This window comes from Mustela erminea, chromosome 19 (assembly GCF_009829155.1).
Source record: "Mustela erminea isolate mMusErm1 chromosome 19, mMusErm1.Pri, whole genome shotgun sequence".
Lineage (NCBI taxonomy): Eukaryota > Metazoa > Chordata > Mammalia > Carnivora > Mustelidae > Mustela > Mustela erminea.
Genome location: NC_045632.1, coordinates 1,819,017 through 1,840,167, shown reverse-complemented (window position 1 = coordinate 1,840,167; position 21,151 = coordinate 1,819,017). Strand labels below are relative to the sequence as shown.

At 51.2% G+C, this 21,151-nt stretch overlaps 1 protein-coding gene across 1 annotated transcript; it reads right to left on the bottom strand.

Moving 5' to 3' along the window:
- Positions 1-4,895: 4,895 nt before the first annotated feature.
- On the bottom strand, positions 4,896-19,171 carry CEACAM19 (CEA cell adhesion molecule 19). The gene is made up of 4 exons (XM_032325393.1): positions 18,644-19,171; positions 12,353-12,398; positions 11,360-11,445; positions 4,896-5,646 (listed from the first exon to the last, which is right to left on the bottom strand). The coding sequence occupies exons 1-4, from the start codon at positions 18,647-18,649 to the stop codon at positions 5,197-5,199; spliced, it is 588 nt and encodes a 195-aa protein (XP_032181284.1). The 5' UTR covers positions 18,650-19,171; the 3' UTR covers positions 4,896-5,196.
- Positions 19,172-21,151: the final 1,980 nt, after the last annotated feature.

Sequence of the window (21,151 nt, the reverse complement as noted above, 5' to 3'; positions counted from 1 at the left end):
GGCTTTTGTCCAGACTCTGCGTGGCTCCCTACCCCTCATGGGGCCATGCTGACTGTTCTCTACTGTCCTTGCCCTTCCGGGTCCGCTGCCAGCCCCCACCCCCACTGCCTCTACTCTGGTGCTCCTGGACATGAGCCGAGATCCTTGGTTCGTTTGAGAGCTGGAGTTTCTTGAGCACCTAGTCCAGGCCTTAGATCACAGTCATGAATAGGACAGAAATCCCTGCCTCATAGAACTGACCTTTTGTTTGGGGAGGCAGTCAATAGGCAAATAAACACAAACGCATCTAACTTTCAGGTGGGGATAATGCCATGGGGAAAAAGAAAGCAGGGGAGGCATTAGAGGTGGCCTGGGCACTGGTTTATGTCCGGCAGTGAGAAGATGTTGTAGGAGGCAGCACTTAACTAAGGAAGCCATGCTGAATCTAGAGGAAGAACATTCCAGGAAGAGGACATAGCAAGTGCAATGGTCCTGAGGCAGGAGCGTTTTGGTGAGTGTGAGGAAGAACAAAGGGGCTGGGGGAGGGGGTGGGGGCAGATCCTGCAGGGTCTCATGGGCCATGGGAGGACTTTGGCTTTTACTCTGAGACCAGACCCATGACAGCCACTTTGAGCAGAGGACGGGGCTGTCTTAGGTGTTAATAGAAACTTCTGGCTGCCTTGTGGGGAACAGACGGGGGCGGGGAGTGAGGATCCAAGCTGGGAGGCCCTGAGGGGGTGTTTGCAATAGTCTAGCTGTGTCCAGTACGGTAGCCACCGGAGATGAGTGGTGAGTAAAATGACGACGCCAAATACTAAGGACCTGTTGCTGGCAAAAGCAAAACAAAAATGTAAAATGAAATAGACCACTAATTTTCTTTTTAAATATTTTATTTGTTTATTTGACAGAGAGAGACAGTGAGAGAGGGAACACAAGCAGGGGGAGTGGGAGTGGGGGAAGCAGGCTTCCTGCTGAGTGGGAAGCCTGATGCGGGGATTGATCCGAGGACCCCAGGATCAAGATCTGAGCCGAAGGCAGACACTTAACGACCGAGCCACCCAGGTGCCCCAGATCACTCATTTTTTATATTGATTCCATGTGGAGGTGATAACATGGGCTAAATCAATTCATTTCACCTGGTTTTTGTTTTTGTTGTTTGTGCTTTGCTTCATGTGATAGCAGGACGTCCTCTCCTGTATATGGGGCTTGCATGTCTTCTGTTGGAAGGCACTGGAGCAGGCAGGGGGTGGTGGTGGCTGGACTGAGGACAGGGAAATGGACGGATTGCGTGACCTAGTTTACACCAACGCTATCGTTCATTTTGAAATCGTTGGCTTTACCTGTTACCTCACTGGGCACCCCATCTCCCTTCTTCCCCGAGAATCCATTTTGCAGCCCGGGAAACTGAGGCTCAGGGCCATTGCCTCCAGAGTTTGGAGTGGGCAAGTCTTATCTTCTCCATGCCGCACAGCAGACTGGGGACAAGTTTCCCTGATCTTGTTTTGTCAGCCCTTCCGGCCCCCACCTTCTTATCTGACCAGCCATGTCAGTACCTCCCTGGGAAGAAGGCCTAGTGCCGGGTGCTTCTGATCCCATCCACTGCGGGACTTCAATCAGTATTTGTTAGATGGAAACAGGCCTGGGCTCCTGTGGCAGGACCCCTGTCCCATCCTCCAGGGCAGAGACCTTGGAGCTGAGGGGTTGGCTGCAGCTAATCCCTCAGCGAGGCCAAAGCAGGTTTCTGACCACCCCCCACACCCCCTTATCTGCTGAGAGGAGGCCTGGATGCTGCAATATTTACTCATGAACCTGACCTCTAGGTGTGGCTTCCTGCACCCGTCTGGCAGGCAAGGTCTGGGCTTGGTCCTGGGGAGGCTGTCCTTGGGGAGAAGGGACCCCCAGGTCCCCCGAAGGACCCCAGATCCCTCACCCCAGGGAAGAGGACCTGGGGTACCATGCAGGTGGGGACAGGTGGATCGGAGGAGCGAGACTCATGCCTTAGCATAGGCTCTTTCCCTGTGTCTGGATTCTCATCTACCCCCCCAACCCTCCGCCCCCGTCTCTCCCTCTCACCTTGTTCAGCCAAGGAGGGGGAGGGGGGTGGTTTCCAAGTTCTTCAATCATTAGACAAATATTTATTGAGTGCCAACTATAAGTCGGGCTGTGCTGGGGTACAGACAACATCCCTTTCCTTGTGGGGCGTAATCCTATTGGAGGGAGAGGAACACTAATCAAAAAATTGATACGGCATATCTTGTCAAGGAGAGATAACTGCTATAAAAAAATAAAGTAGGGCCAGAGGATAGGAGGGACAGGGGTTGCCAGGGAGGTCAGGGAGGTCCTTTCTGAAGGTGTGAGCTGAGACCTGAAGGAGGTGACACATCTGGGGGAAGGGGGTTTTGGGGTAGCAGGCACAGCAAGTGCAAAGGCCCTGAGGCAGGAGGGTCTTTGGTGACTGTGAGGACAGCAAGGCAGCTGGTGTGGCTGGAGCTGAGTGAGGGAGGGGGCTGTGGGGAAGAGATAGTTACAGAGGGAGCAGGGGACCTAGGGAGTAGGACTTGGGATGCAAAAGATGGCCCATTAGGGCTGAATGGGGTGATGGTAAGGTGCAGCCTGGGTAAGAGAGCTAAAGAGGACAGAAGAGAAGGATCTAGGCCTGGAATGAGGGGCTGCAGGGGGCTGGGTTGGTAAGTGTGAGAAACTGGGCTTTTCTGGAGTTAGGGAGGTAGAGGGGAGTAGAGAGAGAGTGCCAGCCTTCCAAGGGGGTCTCCAAGGGTCCAGAGGGGTCTGGGTGGGAACCTGGCTAGATGTCCTTTCTCTGAGCCTCATTTTATCCATCAGGAGTATAGGAAGGGGGTGGATTTGGACTTAGAGTTAGGGATAAAAAATTTAATACCTTTTTACATTTAAATAACTTTTTATTCTGGGAAATTTCCAAATTCCACACACTCATCCAAAGTAGAGGGGACAGTAATACCTCCTGCCCATCCCCCAGCTTTAATCTTCCTTCCCTTCCTGCACCCACCCCTGACCTATAGCATTTGAAAGCAATTTCCAGGCGTTTTATCATCTTATTCATAGCTACCTCAGCTTGAATCCCTCAAAGATAGGGACTCATTAAAACACACACACACACACACACACACACACACAGTCTCATATTTTCACCTAATGTGTGAAAATAAGATGAACAAAAAACCACTTCCTTACTATCCTCAAATACCTAGTCAGTATTCAGAATTCCAGTCTCAAAAACATGTTTCTTTCTTTCTTTCTTTTTTTTTTTTTTTAAAGATTTTATTTATTTATTTATTTGAGAGAGAAGGAGTGAGAGAGAGCATGAGAGAGGAGAAGGTCAGAGGGAGAAGCCGACTCCCCAAGGAGCTGGGAGCCCGAGGCGGGACGAGATCCCGGCAGTCCGGGGTCATGACCCAAGCCGAAGGCAGCCGCCCAACCAACTGAGCCACCCAGGCGACCCTCAAAAACATCCTTTTCTTAGCTTCACTGGGGCATACTTTTTTTTTCGTTTTTTTAGGATTTCTTTTTTAAGTCATCTCTACGCCCCACGTGGGGCTCAAACTCACAACCCTGAGATCAAGAGTCGCACACTCCACCCACTAAGCCAGGTGGGCACCCCCCCCCCAACGTGTGATGTTCTTTTTTTAAAAAGATTTTATTTATTTATTTATTTGATAGACAGAGATCACAAGTAGATGGGGCGGGGCGGGGGGGGGGAAGCAGGCTTTCTGATAAGCAGAGACCAGGACCCTGGGATCATGACCTGAGCCCACGGCACAGGCTTGGGTGGGTGGGGGAGCCGTGCATCAGGGGCTCCACCCCTGCGGGCCACACCCCTCCGCCCGCACCCCCCAGCCCCAGACGGACTCTCAGAGGGCAATGCCCTCTGCCTGCAAAGGGGTTGAGTTTGGGAGGGAAGGGTTTTCCCCATGAATCATAATCAGTCTTGGTCATGGGCCAGCCATTTCCTTCCCCAGACAGCCACTTCTTCATTTGTAGAACGAGGAGCCACAGCCCTGAGAATCTAGTGGTGACCAGGGCTCAGAGGAAGGGAGTGGGGGTCCGCACTGAGCCTTGAGGGGCAGAGCTTGGGTGGAGACAGTGAAGGACTGGGTGGGGGGTGGGGGTGCAGCTAGTCCCAGCTGAGGACCCTGGTCTCTTCCAAATGGGGCCAAACACTTCACCCAGTGCCTCAAGCTCCCCGCTCAGTGATGCCTCTCTGCTCGGCATGAACAGTGCCTTCTCCGTGGGCCCTCGTGTGGAAGGCAGACCCGTTTGCTAGGACACGTGGACCCCAACATGGTAGCCGCCGTGGGTTACGTTTGGTCCTTCTTTCCGGACTAGAATGAGTAGAGGAGAAATCCAGATGTTAGAGAGATTTTGCTCTGTTCCCTGGTGTGTCCATTTCCTAGGCCGGGCGACCTGAATTTTCTGTGCCTCAGTTTTCTTATCTGTGAGATCAGGATGGTCCTAGCATTTCCCTTGTAGAACTATGGTGAGGATCAAACAAGTGGGTAAATGGGAAACACTCAGCAGAGTGCCTGGCAGGTCCCGTTGCCCACCCACCCCCAAGAAGACCAGTTTCCCAAGAGTAGGGGCTCCTCCGCTTTCTCTTTGTGTCTCTGGATACTGGGAGTCAGGCTCATTCAACAGAGCTGGGTGGCCAGCAGCTGCTCAGTGAGCGGAGACTGCCAGGTACAGGAAGGGAAGGCTGTATAATGAGAATATGCACACATTCACTTATCCCATGTGCGTCCCTCCCCCCAACCCCAAGCTCTTGCTCTGTGCCTGCCACTTGGGGAGGTGCTGGGACCTGTCCCTGACTCTGGCTGCCTTGGTTGGCCCTGTCCTTCCAGGCCTTACAGTCCAGTGGCGAGACAAATCTCTAGACAGGGACCACCCAGAGTGGGCAGGGCTGAGGTGGAGGAACTCAGGAAAAGGACCCAACCCAGCCTGAGGGTCAGGGAGGGCTTCCTGGGGGAAGAGGTGTCTGAGCTGAGACCTGGGAGATGAATCGGGGTGGGGCCAGGGGGGGTGGAGCACCGTGCCAGTGGGGGTGCTCCCCGCCCAGGGGGCAGAATGTGAAAGCTCCGGAGCAGTTCGGTGTGGTGGACAAAAGACTGCAGGCCATAGGGTGGGGGTGAGGGTCAGGGGAGCCTGAGGGGCCTCCAGGGGCCAGACCTCCCAGGGATTTACAGGCTATGGTGAGAAGCCTGGACCTTGAGGCACTGGGGAGCCATGGATTGTTCTGAGCAGGGAGGGGCAGGGCTGAGTTTGGGATTTAGAAAGATCCATTGGGCTGTCTTGGGGTGGGAGTCTGGGAAGGGGCAGGAGACTAGGTAGGAGGCTGGGGAGACAAGTCCTGGTCCAGGGCTGGGCTGTAGAGACCCCAAGTTTGGGAGGCCCAGGAGGTAGGTTCTCGTGTTTGCCCTTCCCTGAGGGAAGGAGGCGCCCAGGTTTTGGGCCTGGGCAGTTGGGTGCCTTCTCTGGGCTCTCTGAAGGGTAAATGAAGGGGCAGAAGCTGCAGACAGGTGCCGGGAGGCGATGTGGGTAGCTCCTCCAAGCTACCAGAGGAATTGTCTGTGGGTCTATGTGGTCCTCTGCTGCCCCCTGCTGGCTCTGCGTTGACACGGGTCCTTGCCTACAAGTCTGGCAGAAAGGACAGACCCAATCAACTTCAATCCCAACCAGTGATAAAAGATGACATTTCTGGGGCGACCGTGCGGCAGGGTGCACCCACGTTCACTGTCCACCCTCCCGCCGCTGTGCCCCCGGGGTCTCCAGCTGCCTTCTCCAGCGCACCGAAACAAAGTCAAAGCTGACCTCCCAAACCTGCCCTGCTCCTTCCCTCCTTCCTTCTCTTTCTTGGTTTTATTGAGATATAAGTCACATACCAGACCATTCACCCACTTAAAGTGTACAGTTCGGTGTTTTTAATATGTTCATAGGGTTGTGCAACCATCGGCATGATCAATTTTAGAACATTTCCATCACCCCCCAAAGAAACCCTGTACCCCTTATTAGTCACTCCCCATCCTCCGCCCCTCCCCGCCAGCCCCGTGTCCCCGTCCCTCCAGCTGCTGGCAACCACTCAGCTGCTTCCTGTCTCTATGGATTTGGCTATTCTGGACATTTCTCATCAATGAAATCAGACAATATGTAACTTTGTGTCTCGCTGCTTTCGTTCAGCATCACGTTCTTTTTTTTTTTTTTTTTAAGATTTTATTTATTTATTTGACAGAGAGAGATCACAAATAGGCAGAGAGGCAGGCGGGGGTGTGGGGGGGGGGAGAAGCAGGCTCCCTGCCGAGCAGAGAGCCAGATGTGGGGGCTGGATCCCAGGACCCCGGGATCATGACCTGAGCCGAAGGCAGAGGCTTTAACCCACTGGGGCACACAGGCGCCCCTCAGCATCATGTTCTTAAGGTTCATCCATGTTGTGCCATGGCTCAGTACTTCGGTCCTTATTTTTGGCCGATTACATTCCCTTGTCTGGGTACACTGTGTTTTGTTTCTCTATTCATCCACGGATGGACATTTGGGTTGTTTTCACTTTCTGGCTATTAGGAGCAGTGCTGTGAACATTTGCCTACGAGTTTTCGCATGGACACGTTTTCCCTCCTTGCATACCTGGCCCTCTTGCGCTGTGAATGGTGCCACTGCCCCTGCTTCTGGTCAGCAAGCCAGATACAGGGCGAGGGGGTGGTCCCCCACTCCAGCTCCCCCCTCCCCTGGCTTTCCTGGCACCTGCTCATTCACCTCCATAACATCACTCCCCTGGAAATTATGTCTGATGCCATTTGTGCCAGTTTTCTGAGGGCGGGGATCTCTGTTTTGTCCCCAGCTATCTCCTCAGAGCCTACACCAACTGCACACAGCAGGTGATCAATAAATGTTTGTTGAGCTAATGAGCGAACACGTTTGTGACACCCACTTCTCCCTCATCCCCGATACCCAACCCGGGACCAAATCCTGTCAATGCTTTGTTCTAAACATCTTTTGTCTTTGTACATTTCTTCCCCGGCCATGCTCGACACCCTAGTCCAGCACCTGCTGAATGAATGAATGAGTCATTGAAGAGGTGGAGGAGAGCAGGTCCTCCTGGGAAGTTCTCTCAGGGAGACGTGGAGGTTGAGAACGTGGACACCGGTGTGCATTATGGTAGCGTATTGATTACACTGTTCATACATATTGGTTTTCCCTATTCTTTTTTATTTTTTTAAGTTTTTGTTTATTATTTGAGAGTGAGAGAGAGCACAAGCAGGGGGAAGGGCAGATGGGGAGGGAGAAACAGAGTCTCTGCTGAGCAAGAAGCCCAATGTGGGACTCGATCCCAGCACCCCGAGAGCATGACCTGAGCTGAAGGCAGAGGCGTAACTGACTGAGCCCCCCGGGTGCCCCCGTTTCGCCTATTCTGCATACATGGGAACATTGCCCCTGCCCAGAACTCTTGACATTGGATTGTATCACGTGCCTTCCTTTGGCCAAGGAGATGTGAGTGGGACTGTCACTTCTAGGTGAAGGCCTTTAAAAGCCTGCATGTTTTGCCATGTCCCCTCCCTTTTTAAAGGTCCTATCTCCAAATATAGTCACAGTAAGCACTATGGCTTCAACAGACACATTTTCGGGGGATGCAATCCAGCCCATGTCAGACTCAGAGAGTTTACTCTTGAAAAAATACTATGGTCTTGAAAGTGTGGGTTGTGTGAATCAAGATTTAGAAGGAAGTAGTTGCAAAGAATCCCAAATAATTTAGTAGCTTGAATGAGAGAGGAGTCTTTCTCTCTCAGGTAACTTATCTAACCTGGCATGGTGGCTCTGTCCCGGTTGCTGTGCCTGCCCCAGCTCTCTCTAACCCAGATCTGTGCACCCCTGTTCATGCGATCCCAGATGTCTCTCACCACCACATCTTTAAGCTCTGGGAAGGGGGAATGCTCTCCCTTTAACTGTGTGACTTGAGGACTGAGCACAGCCATCACTTCTGCTCACATCCCATTGGTCGGGAGTTAGTCACATGGCTACATTGAGCTGCAGGGTCATCTGGGAAATGTAGTTTTTATGCTTAGTAGGCATACACTTGGTTCAAAACCCTATTACTGAGGAAAAAGAACAGATACTGGGGTTTGATGAGGGGTTGCTGGACAAGAGGAGAGGTAAGCAGGCACAGGATCCCCCCATACACTGTGCCCAAGCAGCCTGTGCTGGGGCTGATCCTGACCATGCCTTGACCTGGCTGACCTTCTCAGACACAGCAGATCAGGGGCCCAGGAGATCAGGGTGTCCAGAGAGGTCTGGGGATGGAGAAATCCTTACAGGGAGTATTTGCGTGTCGAGTTAGCAGGAGATGCAACTTCCCTTCCTGTGAATTTTTCCTCATCCTTTATGTTAATTTCCAGTGGCCGCTGTAACGATTTGCTACAAGTATGTAGTGACTTAAGACAACAGGAATTTATTCGCTTACAGTTCGGGAGGTCAGGAGTCTGAAATGGGTCTCACTGGGCCAAACCCAAGGTGTCGGCGGGGAGGGGGTTGCTTTCTGGAGGTTCTAGGGGAGAATTTGTGTTCTTGCCCTTTCCAGCTTTTGGCTTTACTGTGGCCTCTTTCTGTCTTCAACGCCAGCAAGAGCCGATGAAATCTTTCTCCCATCACATGGCTCTGACTCTGTGCGGCCTTGGCTTTGGGGCCCTTCCTCCATCCTGAGAGTCCATTGTCACTCCAATCTCTGCCTCCTTACTTACAGCTCCTCCTCTCACTCTCTCTCCCCCGGTTCCTTTCACAAAGACCCTTGTGATTATATTTTGGGCCCAGCGGGGTCATCCAGGATAATCTCCCCATCTCAAGATCCTTCACCCAATCACGCCTGCCTAGTCCCTTTGGCCGCCTAAGGTAACATTCACAGAGCATTAGCACAGAGCAACCCTATTCAACCTGGCACATATAGCAGCCGTATTCAGCCTGGCACACAGACTTGTTTTTCAGCTCCCAGAGCAAAAGTGACAGTCTGCTGTACCTTATGTGGGGGGATTCTTAACCCCTGACCTGTCAGCTGCTCCTCATCTCCCTGACCTCGCCTCCCACCCTTTCCTCCTTCCTTCCTCTGCTCCCACCACCCTGGCCTCTTTGCTGCTCCTTGACTCACCCCTCCCTGCAAGGCATACTCCTGCCTCAGGGCCTTTGCACTTGCTGTATTCTTCACCTGGAATGCTCTCCCTTCAGATCCCTACATGGCTTCCTCTTTCTCCTCGTTTAGGTCTTTGCTCATCGTCACCTTCTCTGCAAGGCCTTCTCTGCCCTCCCTATTTAAAATCACAGTCCATCCGTGCTCCCAATCCCCTTCTCTCTGCATTCCCCTCCTCCTCTTATCACCATCCAGCACACCACTTATGTTACTTACTCTGATTGCCGACTCTCGCCTCCGCCACAGTCTGTTTTGTTTCCTCCCAAAGCTGCAGGATCCAGAACCGTGCATAGCACATGGCTTATTTATTGCTGAATGAATGAATAAATTAAGGGTGACAGATTGGGTCCACATTTGGGACTGGGTGGAGGTTGGGAAGTGGGAGGAAAGGGATCTGCTGCCCTGAGGGCCTTGGTATGATTCTGGATCAGGAGCAACAGGCGGAAATTGGTGACAGGTTCTGAGAGACTGAATCTCGAGCAGGGAAGGGGTCTGGCAGCTGTGCTCACTGGCCAGGACTGTCGTCGGGGGCCTCCCATGTCATGCACCTTATCCTTTGGGGCCTGTGTGGTAGGGAGCTGCCTTGTCCCTAGGGGAAGGGCTCCAAGGAAAAACAGGGAGCAGGGGTGGGGCACTGTGGGCTGACAGTTAAAAGCCCAGCGAGTAGGAGCCTGTGAGTATGGCTTGAAGCAGGCCTGAGACCGGTTTCCTCACACCCAAATATCCAGTGCGTGTCTGGGGGCACTTTGGGTTAGGAGAAGGCAAAAGCCTGCTTTTCCCAGGCACGAGGCCCAGGCCAGCTTGCTGGATGGACCAGACTTGAGGGTGGATTATATACTCAGAGGGTCAGAGAGGTGCTGGGCCCATCACAATCTCTTGGCCCCGGCCCAGTGCTGTGCTGAGTCTTCATTTAAGGCCGCCTTATTGAGCCCCTGCTGTGCTGGTCCTGTGGGGTCTCTGGTGTGGCTTTTCTGGGTGCACCAGGCCCCCAGGGGAGGGCTGAGTCTTTTGCTCTTCCAAGGGCCTGGTACCTCTTCAGGGGGTTGGCACGAGCTGGCAGTAAGGGGCAGGGTCGGGGTTCAGCAGGTCCTGGGGGGGAAGGGGAAGAGAAGGATTGTGGGTGAGGTAGGGGGAGAGCACACCTGGAGAGAATGATGGAAGGAGAGAGGCGCGCAGAGGCGGGAGACACCAGGCACCGGGAGGGCCAGAGAAAGGGGTGGACACAGAGCCACAGGGATGGGGAGACAGGAGGGACAGGAGCACAGAGAGGGAGAGAAGGACAGAGACATCAAGAAACAAAGACGGGTGAAGAGATAGAGAGAGAGAGAGAAAAAAGGATGTAGGGAACCAGAGAATGACAGCAGGAGGCACCCGGAGAGGTGTAGAGAAATGAGGAGAAATGTAGACAGACACACGGACACAGAGATCCAGGGGCGGATCACAGAGAGGGGCTAGGACCTGCAGCCCTCGGATCCTTCTAAGAAGGAGGAAGATACAATCCCAGGAGGGGAGAAACTGTGCTGTGCTTCCCGGGGAAGCTACAGACTCCGAGATGGTCAGTGGTGGACGGTCAGTGAGGACAGCCCTGTCCCTCTCCACCCCGATCTGCCCCTGGTTGGGATCCCTCCCATGTCCCAGCTCCACACCTGGTAGGGGTGGTTCTCTGGATCCGGCTGCTGGGGCAGGGGCTACAAGGGAAGAGCATGGGTGAGCCAGGTCCCCAGCACCCTGACACCCTCCCACCTTTGACCTTTGCTGTGAGGACAGACCTGGCTTCCAAGTCCCCATCGCCCCTTCCTGACTCCACGGGTGGTGTGGCCGGTGTTCTGACAATAACCCCCATAATGCGCTTAGCCTCCCTTGCACGCCTGTGATTCTAAGCTTTTCATCTCAGCTTTTGATATTTCTCCTCTTACTCATTTGAATTCTTCTTCTTATCATCTCCCACCTGATTATAAAGGGAGTATCTGCTCCGTGTGGAAACTACAGACAAAGGGAAGAGGGAAAAGAAAGTACCCCTGTGTGCCACCCCCCACAACCTCCATACCCGAGAGACTAATGCTCCTTATGTTGTGTCCTTCCAATCTCTTTTCCTGGTGGTTTTAAAATAGGGAGCATCCCAGGTTGAGTTGTGTTCCTACAGTGCGGGACAAGGTGACGGGCACCACAGGGGTTGGGACTCACCATGGAGGTGTTCATGGACCCCGTGTCACCGGGGGGAGACACCAGGAAGGTTGGAGATGGCATCACTTCATAGATGTTGTGGTCACCTGAAGCAGAGGACAAGGGAGGAGCTGGCTGACACACAGCCTGCAGGCACATGCTGGCTGCTCTCAGTGGCTGCTATCATTTATTCATCTAACATTGGTACAAATCCCTTTCCTTCCCCAACCCTGTGCTGGGGACACAGCAGAGACTGAGGCAGTGCTGGCCCTGCCCTTCCAAAGCTCGCATCCAGTAGGGGAGACAGATCTGTCCCCAGAGTGGGTAGGGCTGAGTGGCGGAGCCCAGAGAGCTCCTGGAGGGGAGCCAGGGAGGGCTCCCTGGAGGAGGGGACATCTGAGACTGGGAAGAGAAGCAAGAACTACGCAAAAGCAGGAGGGAGTGGCTGGTGGGGATAGCCTGCCATGTTTGAGGAGCTGTGATATATTTGGTCTGTCTGGATTATACATATAGTTTATTTTATATTGTTTTGCTTCTGAGGGTGGGAATGTTACATGTGGGAGATGAAGCCAGGAAAGACAGTGGAGACCAGTTTAGGGGGGTCTAGAGAGCCATGTAAAGGAGGGGACCCTGGAGAGCTACAGAGGGCCTCTGAGCAGAGGAGAGACAGGGTGAGAGCTTTGGCAGCACTCTGGCCAGGGGTGGGGTCCTTCCCACCCCCCATGGGGTGGAGGCCAGCCTGGGGGCCGGGAGCCCAACAAGGAGCTGGGTGTGGGCACCTGGGAATAAATGAACCACCGGGACTGGATATGCCAGCCACTGAGAAGAGGAGGAAAAGCAGATTTGGGGTGAGTGCCGAAGTACTTGGAATCTGTGGGCTGAGTCTGGGGGGCTCCAGAGAAGTCTGGGTGGGATGAGTGATTGGGGGGTGGTGAGGGTGTGTGTGGCTGATGGGAAGAAGAGGAAGGAGCTGCGAGGAGAGTCGATAGCCACCCACCGGGACCTCTGGCTTACCAGCATTGTCACTGGGTGGGCCTCCGGCTTCTCTGTGGGTGTCATCCTGAGGACAATGGAGAGAACACTCTTAGGGTAGTAAGTGGCTCAGGTGGGTGGAGAGAAACTCAGAGAACCTGGAAAGCCCATCAGTTCATCAGAGAGAGAGAGAGAGATGATCCCTGCTTCAGCATGAGCTAAGACAAGGTCTCCCTTATCCCCACCTCTTCTCTCATAATCTCCAGTCACTGAGCCCTTCCTTAGTTTCCCCAGCCGCCACCATATGCCCATGAGTGATGTTTCCCTAATGTCACAATTTAGGCAGACCTTCTGAATGATTATGCTCCTCCCACCGGTTTCACGATTTCCTTGATATTTCTCTTTGAATCAGCTCAACTGAATACTTCTTTTTTTTAAAGATTTTATTCATTTAGGGGCGCCTGGGTGGCTCAGTGGGTTAAAGCCTCTGCTTTCGGCTCAGGTCATGATCTCAGGGTCCTGGGATCGAGCCCCACATCAGGCTCTCTGCTCAGCGGGGAGCCTGTTTCCTCCTCTCTCTCCGCCTGCCTCTCTGCCTACTTGGGATCTCTCTCTGTCAAATAAATAAATAAAATCTTTAAAAAAAAAGATTTTATTCATTTATTTGACAAACAGAGATCCCAAGTAGGCAGAGAGGCAGGCGGAGAGAGAGAGGAGGAAGCAGGCTCCCTGCGGAGCAGAGAGCCCGATGCGGGGCTCGATCCTAGGACCCTGGGATCATGACCTGAGCCGAAGGCAGAGGCTTTAACCCACTGAGCCACCCAGGCACCCCTCAACTGGATACTTGTATTTAAAAAGTACACTTGGCATCCCTGCAGCAAATTCATTAATTCACTAAACACATATTTACGGAACATGGGCCATGGGCTGGGTCCTTCTGAAGCCACTGGGGACACAGTGGGGAACAAGACAAAGACCCCTGGTCCCCTGGAGTGGGGGTCTCTAGGAGAGAGAGAGAGAGAAGTAAAAAAAAAAATGACTGGCAGTAGAATGTCAGGGAATGAAAAGTGCTAAAGAAAGTGAAGATGGAAAGAGGCAGAGGGTAGAGGTGTGTGTGTGTGTGTGTGTATGTGTGTAGTTTCGAGTAGAATGGTATTGGTGGGGGGCTCATGGAGAAGGCGACATTTGAACAAAGGTCTGATGTAAGCATGTGGACCACCTTTGCAGAAATCAGGGGAAAAGAGCTCTAATAGCCTGTGCAAAGGCCCTGGGCAGGAGCAGGAACAGCAAAGAGACGAATATGGCTGGGGCAGAGAGTGTTGGGGGCGGGGTAGAGGGGGGAAGGGTGAGGCCAGAGGGGGGCAGCAGGTCAAGCTAGGTCTTGTGTCCATAGTGAGGACTTTGGCCTCGACTCTGAGGGACTCAAGCTGACTGATTTTCACAGGATATTTCTGGCTGCTGAGTAGGAAACAGACTGTGTGGGCAAGAGCAGAAATGGGAGACAGTCAGAAACTGCCATATTATAATGAAACCAGACATAAGTAGAAAGTGATGGGGGAAATGAAGAAAAGCCAAACAATGGGTTAAATCCGTGGTTTGATAGGGTTCTTGGTTTTCTCTTGGGAAAAGCTAGCAAGTGTTAGAAGGGTGTTAAATATGACTAGAACCAGATTGAGATATTCTCTTGCCACAATCAGAATGCTACAAAGGGAACAGGAAAAGGAATTTCTCTGTGGAAATATTTCAGATTTATAGAAAAGTTGCAAAAATGGTACAAAGAACATCTGTGTAATTTTTACTCACATCAGCCTATTGTTTTAATTCTTTTTGCTTCAGCATCTGCTTTCTCTCTCCTTCTGTGTCTCTTGTGCATATTTTGTTTTCCTGAAGGGTCATGCATCATGGCCCTTCACTTGTAAACACTTACAGGTATTGAACTATTTTCATTTTGCATTTTTTTTTAATACTACAGTCCAGAATGCCATTTCAAGTTGCCCTTTTCAGGGCAGTTCTTTGAGGATCTGTGAGATTCTCTGAGAATCGCTGGCAGTAATGGAAGAAAAGCCGGTCAGAAGGTCCGGACATGTGGACTCCAGTTTTGGTTCTAGAGCGTACTGGTCACTCAGGTGTGGGTTCCCATCTCGGGCACCTGCTGCCACTCACAGGCCAGTTCTATGCCACTTGGCAAATGACTTCATGTCTCTAAGCCTTAGTTTTCCCTAAAGACGATGGCAAACCACCTACCAAGGGCCAAATCAGCCCCCTCGCTTGCTGGGGAATGGCAGGAAAAAGATGTGACCACCGATTGAGCCGTGGATCAGACACAGGCACTTGGAGTCTTCTCACTCCCCTCCCGTGTCCTTGCAATTAGGTGCTACCTGCCTTTCCTGCTCCCAGAGGCTGCTCCAAGGACACACCCTTGAGATGGTGTGTAATGCTGAGAACACCTGCGTGGTGTGTCTGGGTGAGTCTAGCTGGGGCCTCTTTATAAATCTGTAAGACTTGGAGGGTGAGTGTGGGGATCCATTCATCTTGCTGCCACCCGAGACAAGCTTCTTCCTTAAGTTCCTTTTGCTTATTCAAAGGGCCACCTGCCAACCTGGAGGGGCCTGCCTCTTTCCTTGGTCTCTTCCTCCGTGTTTGGGGGCTGGTTTCAGGCTACACCTGGTTGCAGGCTAACCAGAGGGTTATGGACCAGCATTGCCTCTTTTCCTACCACCAGTGAGCTAAGAAAGAGTTAAGAAGGAGTGGGGGTAGTTAGCAGGGATAGCTTAGGTGCCTCCAATAGCCTTGTTAAACTGTGGCAGACATGATTAATCAATCACAGCATCTGTTCCTATACACAGACACCACCTCCAACTCCTGTGGCAGACATGATAAATCGATCACAGCATCCGTTCCCACTGCCCTGAGATACCACCTCCAACCCTTTCCACCAAGCTCTCTAGAGCACCCAGAAGGAGGTGAAAGCTGTTTGCCACCCCTAAATGGGAGTGTGTTGGGAGAAAGACAAGTAAGTGGAAGGATGGAGATCTGGAGATCACAGCACCTAAGGGAGAGAATAGAAAGAGGGATTTCTCCTTGGAAATATTTCAAACTTAAAGAAAAGTTGCAAAAGTGAAGGAGGAGGCGGTGGAGAAAAGGTGGCTGCCTTCATTTCCTGGGGATTAGGGAGAGCAGAAAAACTACACATTTCCAAGCGGCTCAGAACCCAAGTCAGGAGACAAAGTTCTGAACAGGCTGATCTCACGAGGAAGGAATTTTTCATGAATAGACTGTTTCCTGGAAAAATAGGCCCTTGACTCTCTCTCCCATACAGAAGTAGGCACCATCTGATGCCTTTGCCAGCCCACCATCCACTCTGCTTCTTTGGCACTAGAGTCTTTTTTTGTGGGGGTGGGGGAAGTCCCTCCAACGTATGAATCCATTTAGTCTTGTGGAGCTGGGTTGTTCTCTGACTCCGGAGCTATGCAAATAGCCCAGGTTTGGCCAATCAGGGTATTCCAGCACCTGGCCACAGTGATTGGTCCACATGAGGACATGTGATTTGAGTTTAAGCCAGTGAGAAGCAGCCCTGGGACTTTTGTTAAGAGGCATCAGGAGCCAGGTGCAGTCTTCTCTCCGTGAGGGCTAAACTGGTGGGATATAAGCCTGGAGCCCCTGGGAGCTATCTCATCACACCACGAGGGCAGGTCCTGTCTGAGAATGAAGCCACCACAGAGAAAAGCAGAGTTGAGAGGCGTATGGAGGAGTCTCTGGACAAAATCGAGTCCCTGGATCCAGCCATATCTGAAGCTCATGAAAGACCAAAAAAACTTTCTAATTTTTTTAAGGCCATTCAAAGTTAGGATGTCTGTCCCTCGAATTCTGTCTCATACAGGATAGAAAGGCCCTTTTCACCTCAAGAGTTCCAAGATTTGATGAGATTGTGTATGAGTCAGAGGACGTGACTCAGGGAAGAATCAATCAATCAAGGAGTGGGGAAGAAGACAGAGGGAAGGATAGAGAGGCCTGGGGCCCCTGTACCTGTGGCCCTGGCCTTTCCAGCCTCTTGTTAACAGGCAATGGGCAATGCACCCAATGAAGAGGGACCAGGCAGCAAGGGACCCAATTATAATGGCAGCCATGAACCCAGCACTCATGGGAAGGTGTGTTATGGGAAGCTCCTTAAGCTCTTCTGAGGGGCATGAGAAAGAAAGAAAGGTCTGTGAGATGTTCTAGGAGGGTCTCCCCACTCTCCTCAACCCTGCATCAGTGACTGTCCATAGAGCACTGATGTCCAGTTTCCTTTCCCCAGCCCAGAGCTTTCTCCTGCTTTTCAGAGCGGAGCGTCCACTATCTGGTTGATTCTGCACATAAAACTCAAGTCCCCGGAAGGAATTCCTTGTCTCACCCCACCTCAAAATCTTTGCTTCCCTAAGATTTCCTACCGTATTTGGCACATCTGAAACCTACCTCCCAACACACTCCCCCACCTCACCCCACCTACCTGCTTTTTCTCACCTCAGTTGGTTGGCACCTCTATCCTTCTAGGGCAAGAATGCTGTTCTGGGTCCTCATAGGGTCTTGATGCACAGGGTTCTCAAACACTACCTGCCAGGTTTGGGACAAAGCCTACCTGACTTCCTACCCCCACCATAAGGACCTCTAGCTTGACTATCAAGCAGAACACCTGTTATATCCCCAGCCCTTCTTGGCAGCTAAGCTCGTAGACTCTGAGGTCAGAATGCTGGGGTTCTCGTCCCTGGGCAGATTACTCAATCTCTCTGTGTCTCTTCCCATTTGTGAAATGGGGACAATAGGAGTGTCTACCTTGTAGGGTTGTGAAGACTGAATGAGTTTGCACACACACACACACACACACACACACACACACAGTTCCTTTAATTATCCAAGAACGTAGGATCTGTGCCATTTTAAAGATGAGTAAACTGAGGCACAGAGAGGTAAGCTAACCTGGCCAAGGGATCAGAGTAGGTGCAGTGCTGGCATTACATGTGGGCCGCCTGAGCTTCTAATGACCACTCTGTGTGGCTTCCAAAGGAGGGGCCTGTGTCCCAGGAGCCCTTGAAGGATGGGAAGGAACTGTATCAGATTTTGCATGACTGGAGTGAAGACCATTAAATCCAAAGGGACTAGAGTGTCACCATATATATATATGGAGATATATATATATATATATATATATATATATATATATATCTCCATATATATATATGGATATATATTTGTGTTTGTAATTAAATTAATCAATATTTGTCTACTTCATCCATTTCCCTAAAAGTTTATCAGTTCAAAGTGTCTGAAATCCATTTTAAAATGTACTCTTCTCACTGGGAGAAAGAGGATAGGCTGTGTCTGGGCATATGTGGCTGTTGCTCCCACAACCCGGGGAGATGGCTAAATCAGGCCCATTTTGCAGATGTATACACCAAGGCCCAGAGAGGTTGCATTTGGGCAGAGGATAGAAGGCAGCCCCTCTTTCAGACACTGGAACTTAGCAACTGTTGCACCTTCTACCTTTTAATTGATTATTAATTTATTTTTAGGTAGGCTTCCCACCCAACATGGGGCTTGAAGTCAAGACCCAGAGATCCAGAGTCACATACCTTATCGACTGAGCCAGCCAGGTGCCCCCACCTTCTAGGTTTTTGAATCCCTCAACAGTAAGTGGAAATTCAGTGGCTTCTGTGAGTCACTCAGGAGGTGGGGTGGGGCAGAGGCTAGCTGGGCTGAGTCAAGGAGCTCCCCCACTTCCTGCCCTCCCCACCCCAACCCTGTTGCCCAGTCTTCTTACAGCATCCAGAGCCCCTTCCCCAGGATCTGCTTGTGCTGGCCCCTGCTGCCCTGTCCACCCACAAAGTTCCATCACTCACAGCTCCCTTCCTTCCCCTCTGGGCTGCCCAGCCTTTGCCCATGCTGTCCCCTCTGCCTGGCATGCTTTTCTCCACACACGAAACATAACTCCTGCTCACTTTTCCATTCCTGGACCCTCTGCAAGACTTCTCTGACAACCCCAGGCCAAGGAGACTCATGATACGTTTTTCCGTTGATTCATGTTGGTAGATGGGACAGGAAGGAATACTTCAGGGGCGCCTGGGTGGGTCAGTCGGCTAAGTGCTGGCTCTTGATTTCGACTCAGGTCAGGATCCCAGGGTCATGAGATCGAGCCCCCTGTTGGGCTCCCCGCTCAGCAGGGGGTTTGCTTGAGATTCTCTCTCTCCCTCTTCCTCTGCCCCTCACCCTGTTTGCACGCATGAATGCATGCTCTCTCTTGAATAAATAAATAAATAGATGAAAGAAAGAAAGAACAAACGAATGAACTTCACTTACCTCCATTCTGACCTCAGTCTGTGCTTGGGAATTGACGAAGTTCTTTCCAGCTTGTCGCTCATGGAAAAGACCCACTCAAGCATCCTGTGATGGGAACTGAAACTACTCCCTCAAGCAGTAGGGACTGCTCTGAGCCAGTAAGACTCCCTTCCCGACTAACCCCAAGACAATGACCTGACCTTCACTGCCCATTGACCTTTGTCCCACATTTACATTTTTCTTCTATAAACCTAGAAGTGTTTTCAGCACTTTGGAAACCGTCATTGAGATGCTAGTCTGCCGGCTTCCTGGGGCTGGCTTCACTGAATAAATCCCTTTCTTGTTTCACCAACCTTCCTCGCTCTGCCTTTGGGTTTTTGTATGCAGTGAGTGGCCAAACCTGGTCTGTTTGGGATCCCCGGAGCCAAGTGCTCCTGCACTCCTGCGCCCCAGCTACGGACCTGTAGGTGTGTCCTCAGCTCACTCCACCCCTCTGCCACGGTGAAGCCTCCAAGCCTTCAGGAGGGATGGATCCCGCCTCCAGCTCTGGGTGGGCTCCCTTGGTTTATTCCCTTGTTACAACGACTGCATCAGGAAGGGTTGCGGTTCAGGCCTAAGCCAATAATCGCTCTGCATTCCTTCAGCCTTCCTGATTAGTCCAGGTTGGTCCAGTCAGAGTGAAGTGAAGGGGGGTGGTTCGGAGGGGGCTGCTAGGGGAAGGGATCCCTCGTTCTGGAAGCTGGAGACTTGGGAACCTTACGGTCATCTTGCTCCCTTGAAGGCATTAATCATGTCTCCTATCCCTTGGAAGGAGAACCTTGAACTTGAGCAGGGCAGAAATAAAGACATTTCCCAGCCTCCTTTGCAGCCTCCATACATGGACAGCTAGCTCATTCAAAAGCTCCTTAGAGCACGGTGTTGAACATCGCTGCTAACATTAGAACCCCAGGCAAGTTCACATACAACATTCTGTGTCTCAATTTTCCCATTATATAAGGATACCTGTCATACTGGATGAGGGAGGGCTAAGCCTAGTGATCTCATTTTAACCTGATTACCTCTATAAAGATGCTATTTCTAAGTAAGCCTATATTCTGATGTACTGGGGGTCAAGAAAAGTCAGTGTCTTTTTTGAGGGGACAGCATTTAACATGCAACACCTGCCAAGCTTGGTTCCCTGCTATCCTGAGGCATCTTTGAGCTGCTCAGAATCCTTGAATCTATTTCTTTTCTGCTTAAATCAGCTAGCAGCATTTTCTGTTGCTGTAACAAGAACCCTTCCAGAACCACATGATTAAGTGTCCCCTCTTTAGCACTTGTTATATATTCTGCCTTTTATCATAGGCAGTGAGCTTAAAAGAGGGAAACTGTGAATCACTGTCTTTTTCAAAGTCATTGTGACAGGATCTCTTCTGTGATACCATCTCCTATCTGGTAGAAAGATCTAATACCCCTCCCTTGAATCTTGGCTAATCTCAGCGGCTCCTGTTGTAATCAAAAGAATACAATGTAAACGATGCTGTATGACTTCCAAGGCTATGTATGACTTCGGTCTGAAGCAGACAGACCACCTCTGCTTGCCCTGTCTGAATTCCTGATCCCAGCAATCATGAACATCATAAAATGGTTGTTGTTCTATACAACTGAGTTTGCTCTGCACCAAGAGGTAACTAGAACAGGGGCGCCTGGGTGGCTCAGTTGTTTGGACAACAGCCTTCAGCTCGGGTCATGACCCTGGAGTCTCAGGATCAAGTCCTGCCTTGGGCTCCCCGCTGGGTGGGGAGTCTGCTTCTCCCTCTGACCTCTGCCCTCTCACACACTCTCTCTCTGTCTCTCTATATCTCTCTCATTCTCTCAAAGAAATAAATAAAATATTTTTTTTTAAGGGAGAGGGAGTCTTTTTTTTTTTTTTAAGTTTTTATTTATTTATTTGTCATAGAGAGAGGAGTGAGAGTGAGCACAGGCAGACAGAGTGGCATGCAGAGGCAGAGGGAGAAGCAGGCTCCCCACCAAGCAAGGAGCCCAATGTGGGACACCATCCCAGGATGCTGGGATCATGACCCGAGCTGAAGGCAGCTGCTTAACCAACTGAGCCACCCAGGCATCCCGAAATAAACAAAATCTTAAAAAATAAAAAAACAAGTAACTAGAACAGAGCCCCCCTCTTCTGTTTCTTCTTCCAGGACTGAAATTTTTCTTTTTGGCTTTTTTCTTTACCAATCAACTGGGACCATCTATCCTCAGTTCTACCAGGAAAGAATCATCTGGGTCTTCTTCTATGGACCAAAATTAACCCTGCGTATCTTTTAAAGAATTTATTTATTTATTTATTTATTTGACAGTCAGAGATCACAAGTAGGCAGAGAGGCAGGCGGGCAGGGGGGAGAAGCAGGCTCCCTACCAAGCAGACTCTGAAATCATGACCTGAGCCAAAGGCAGAGGATTTAACCCACTGAGCCACCCAGGTGCCCCTAACTGTGTTTATCTTTGAGTAGATACAAGCACATTTGGAAAAGTGCTTTGAGAGAC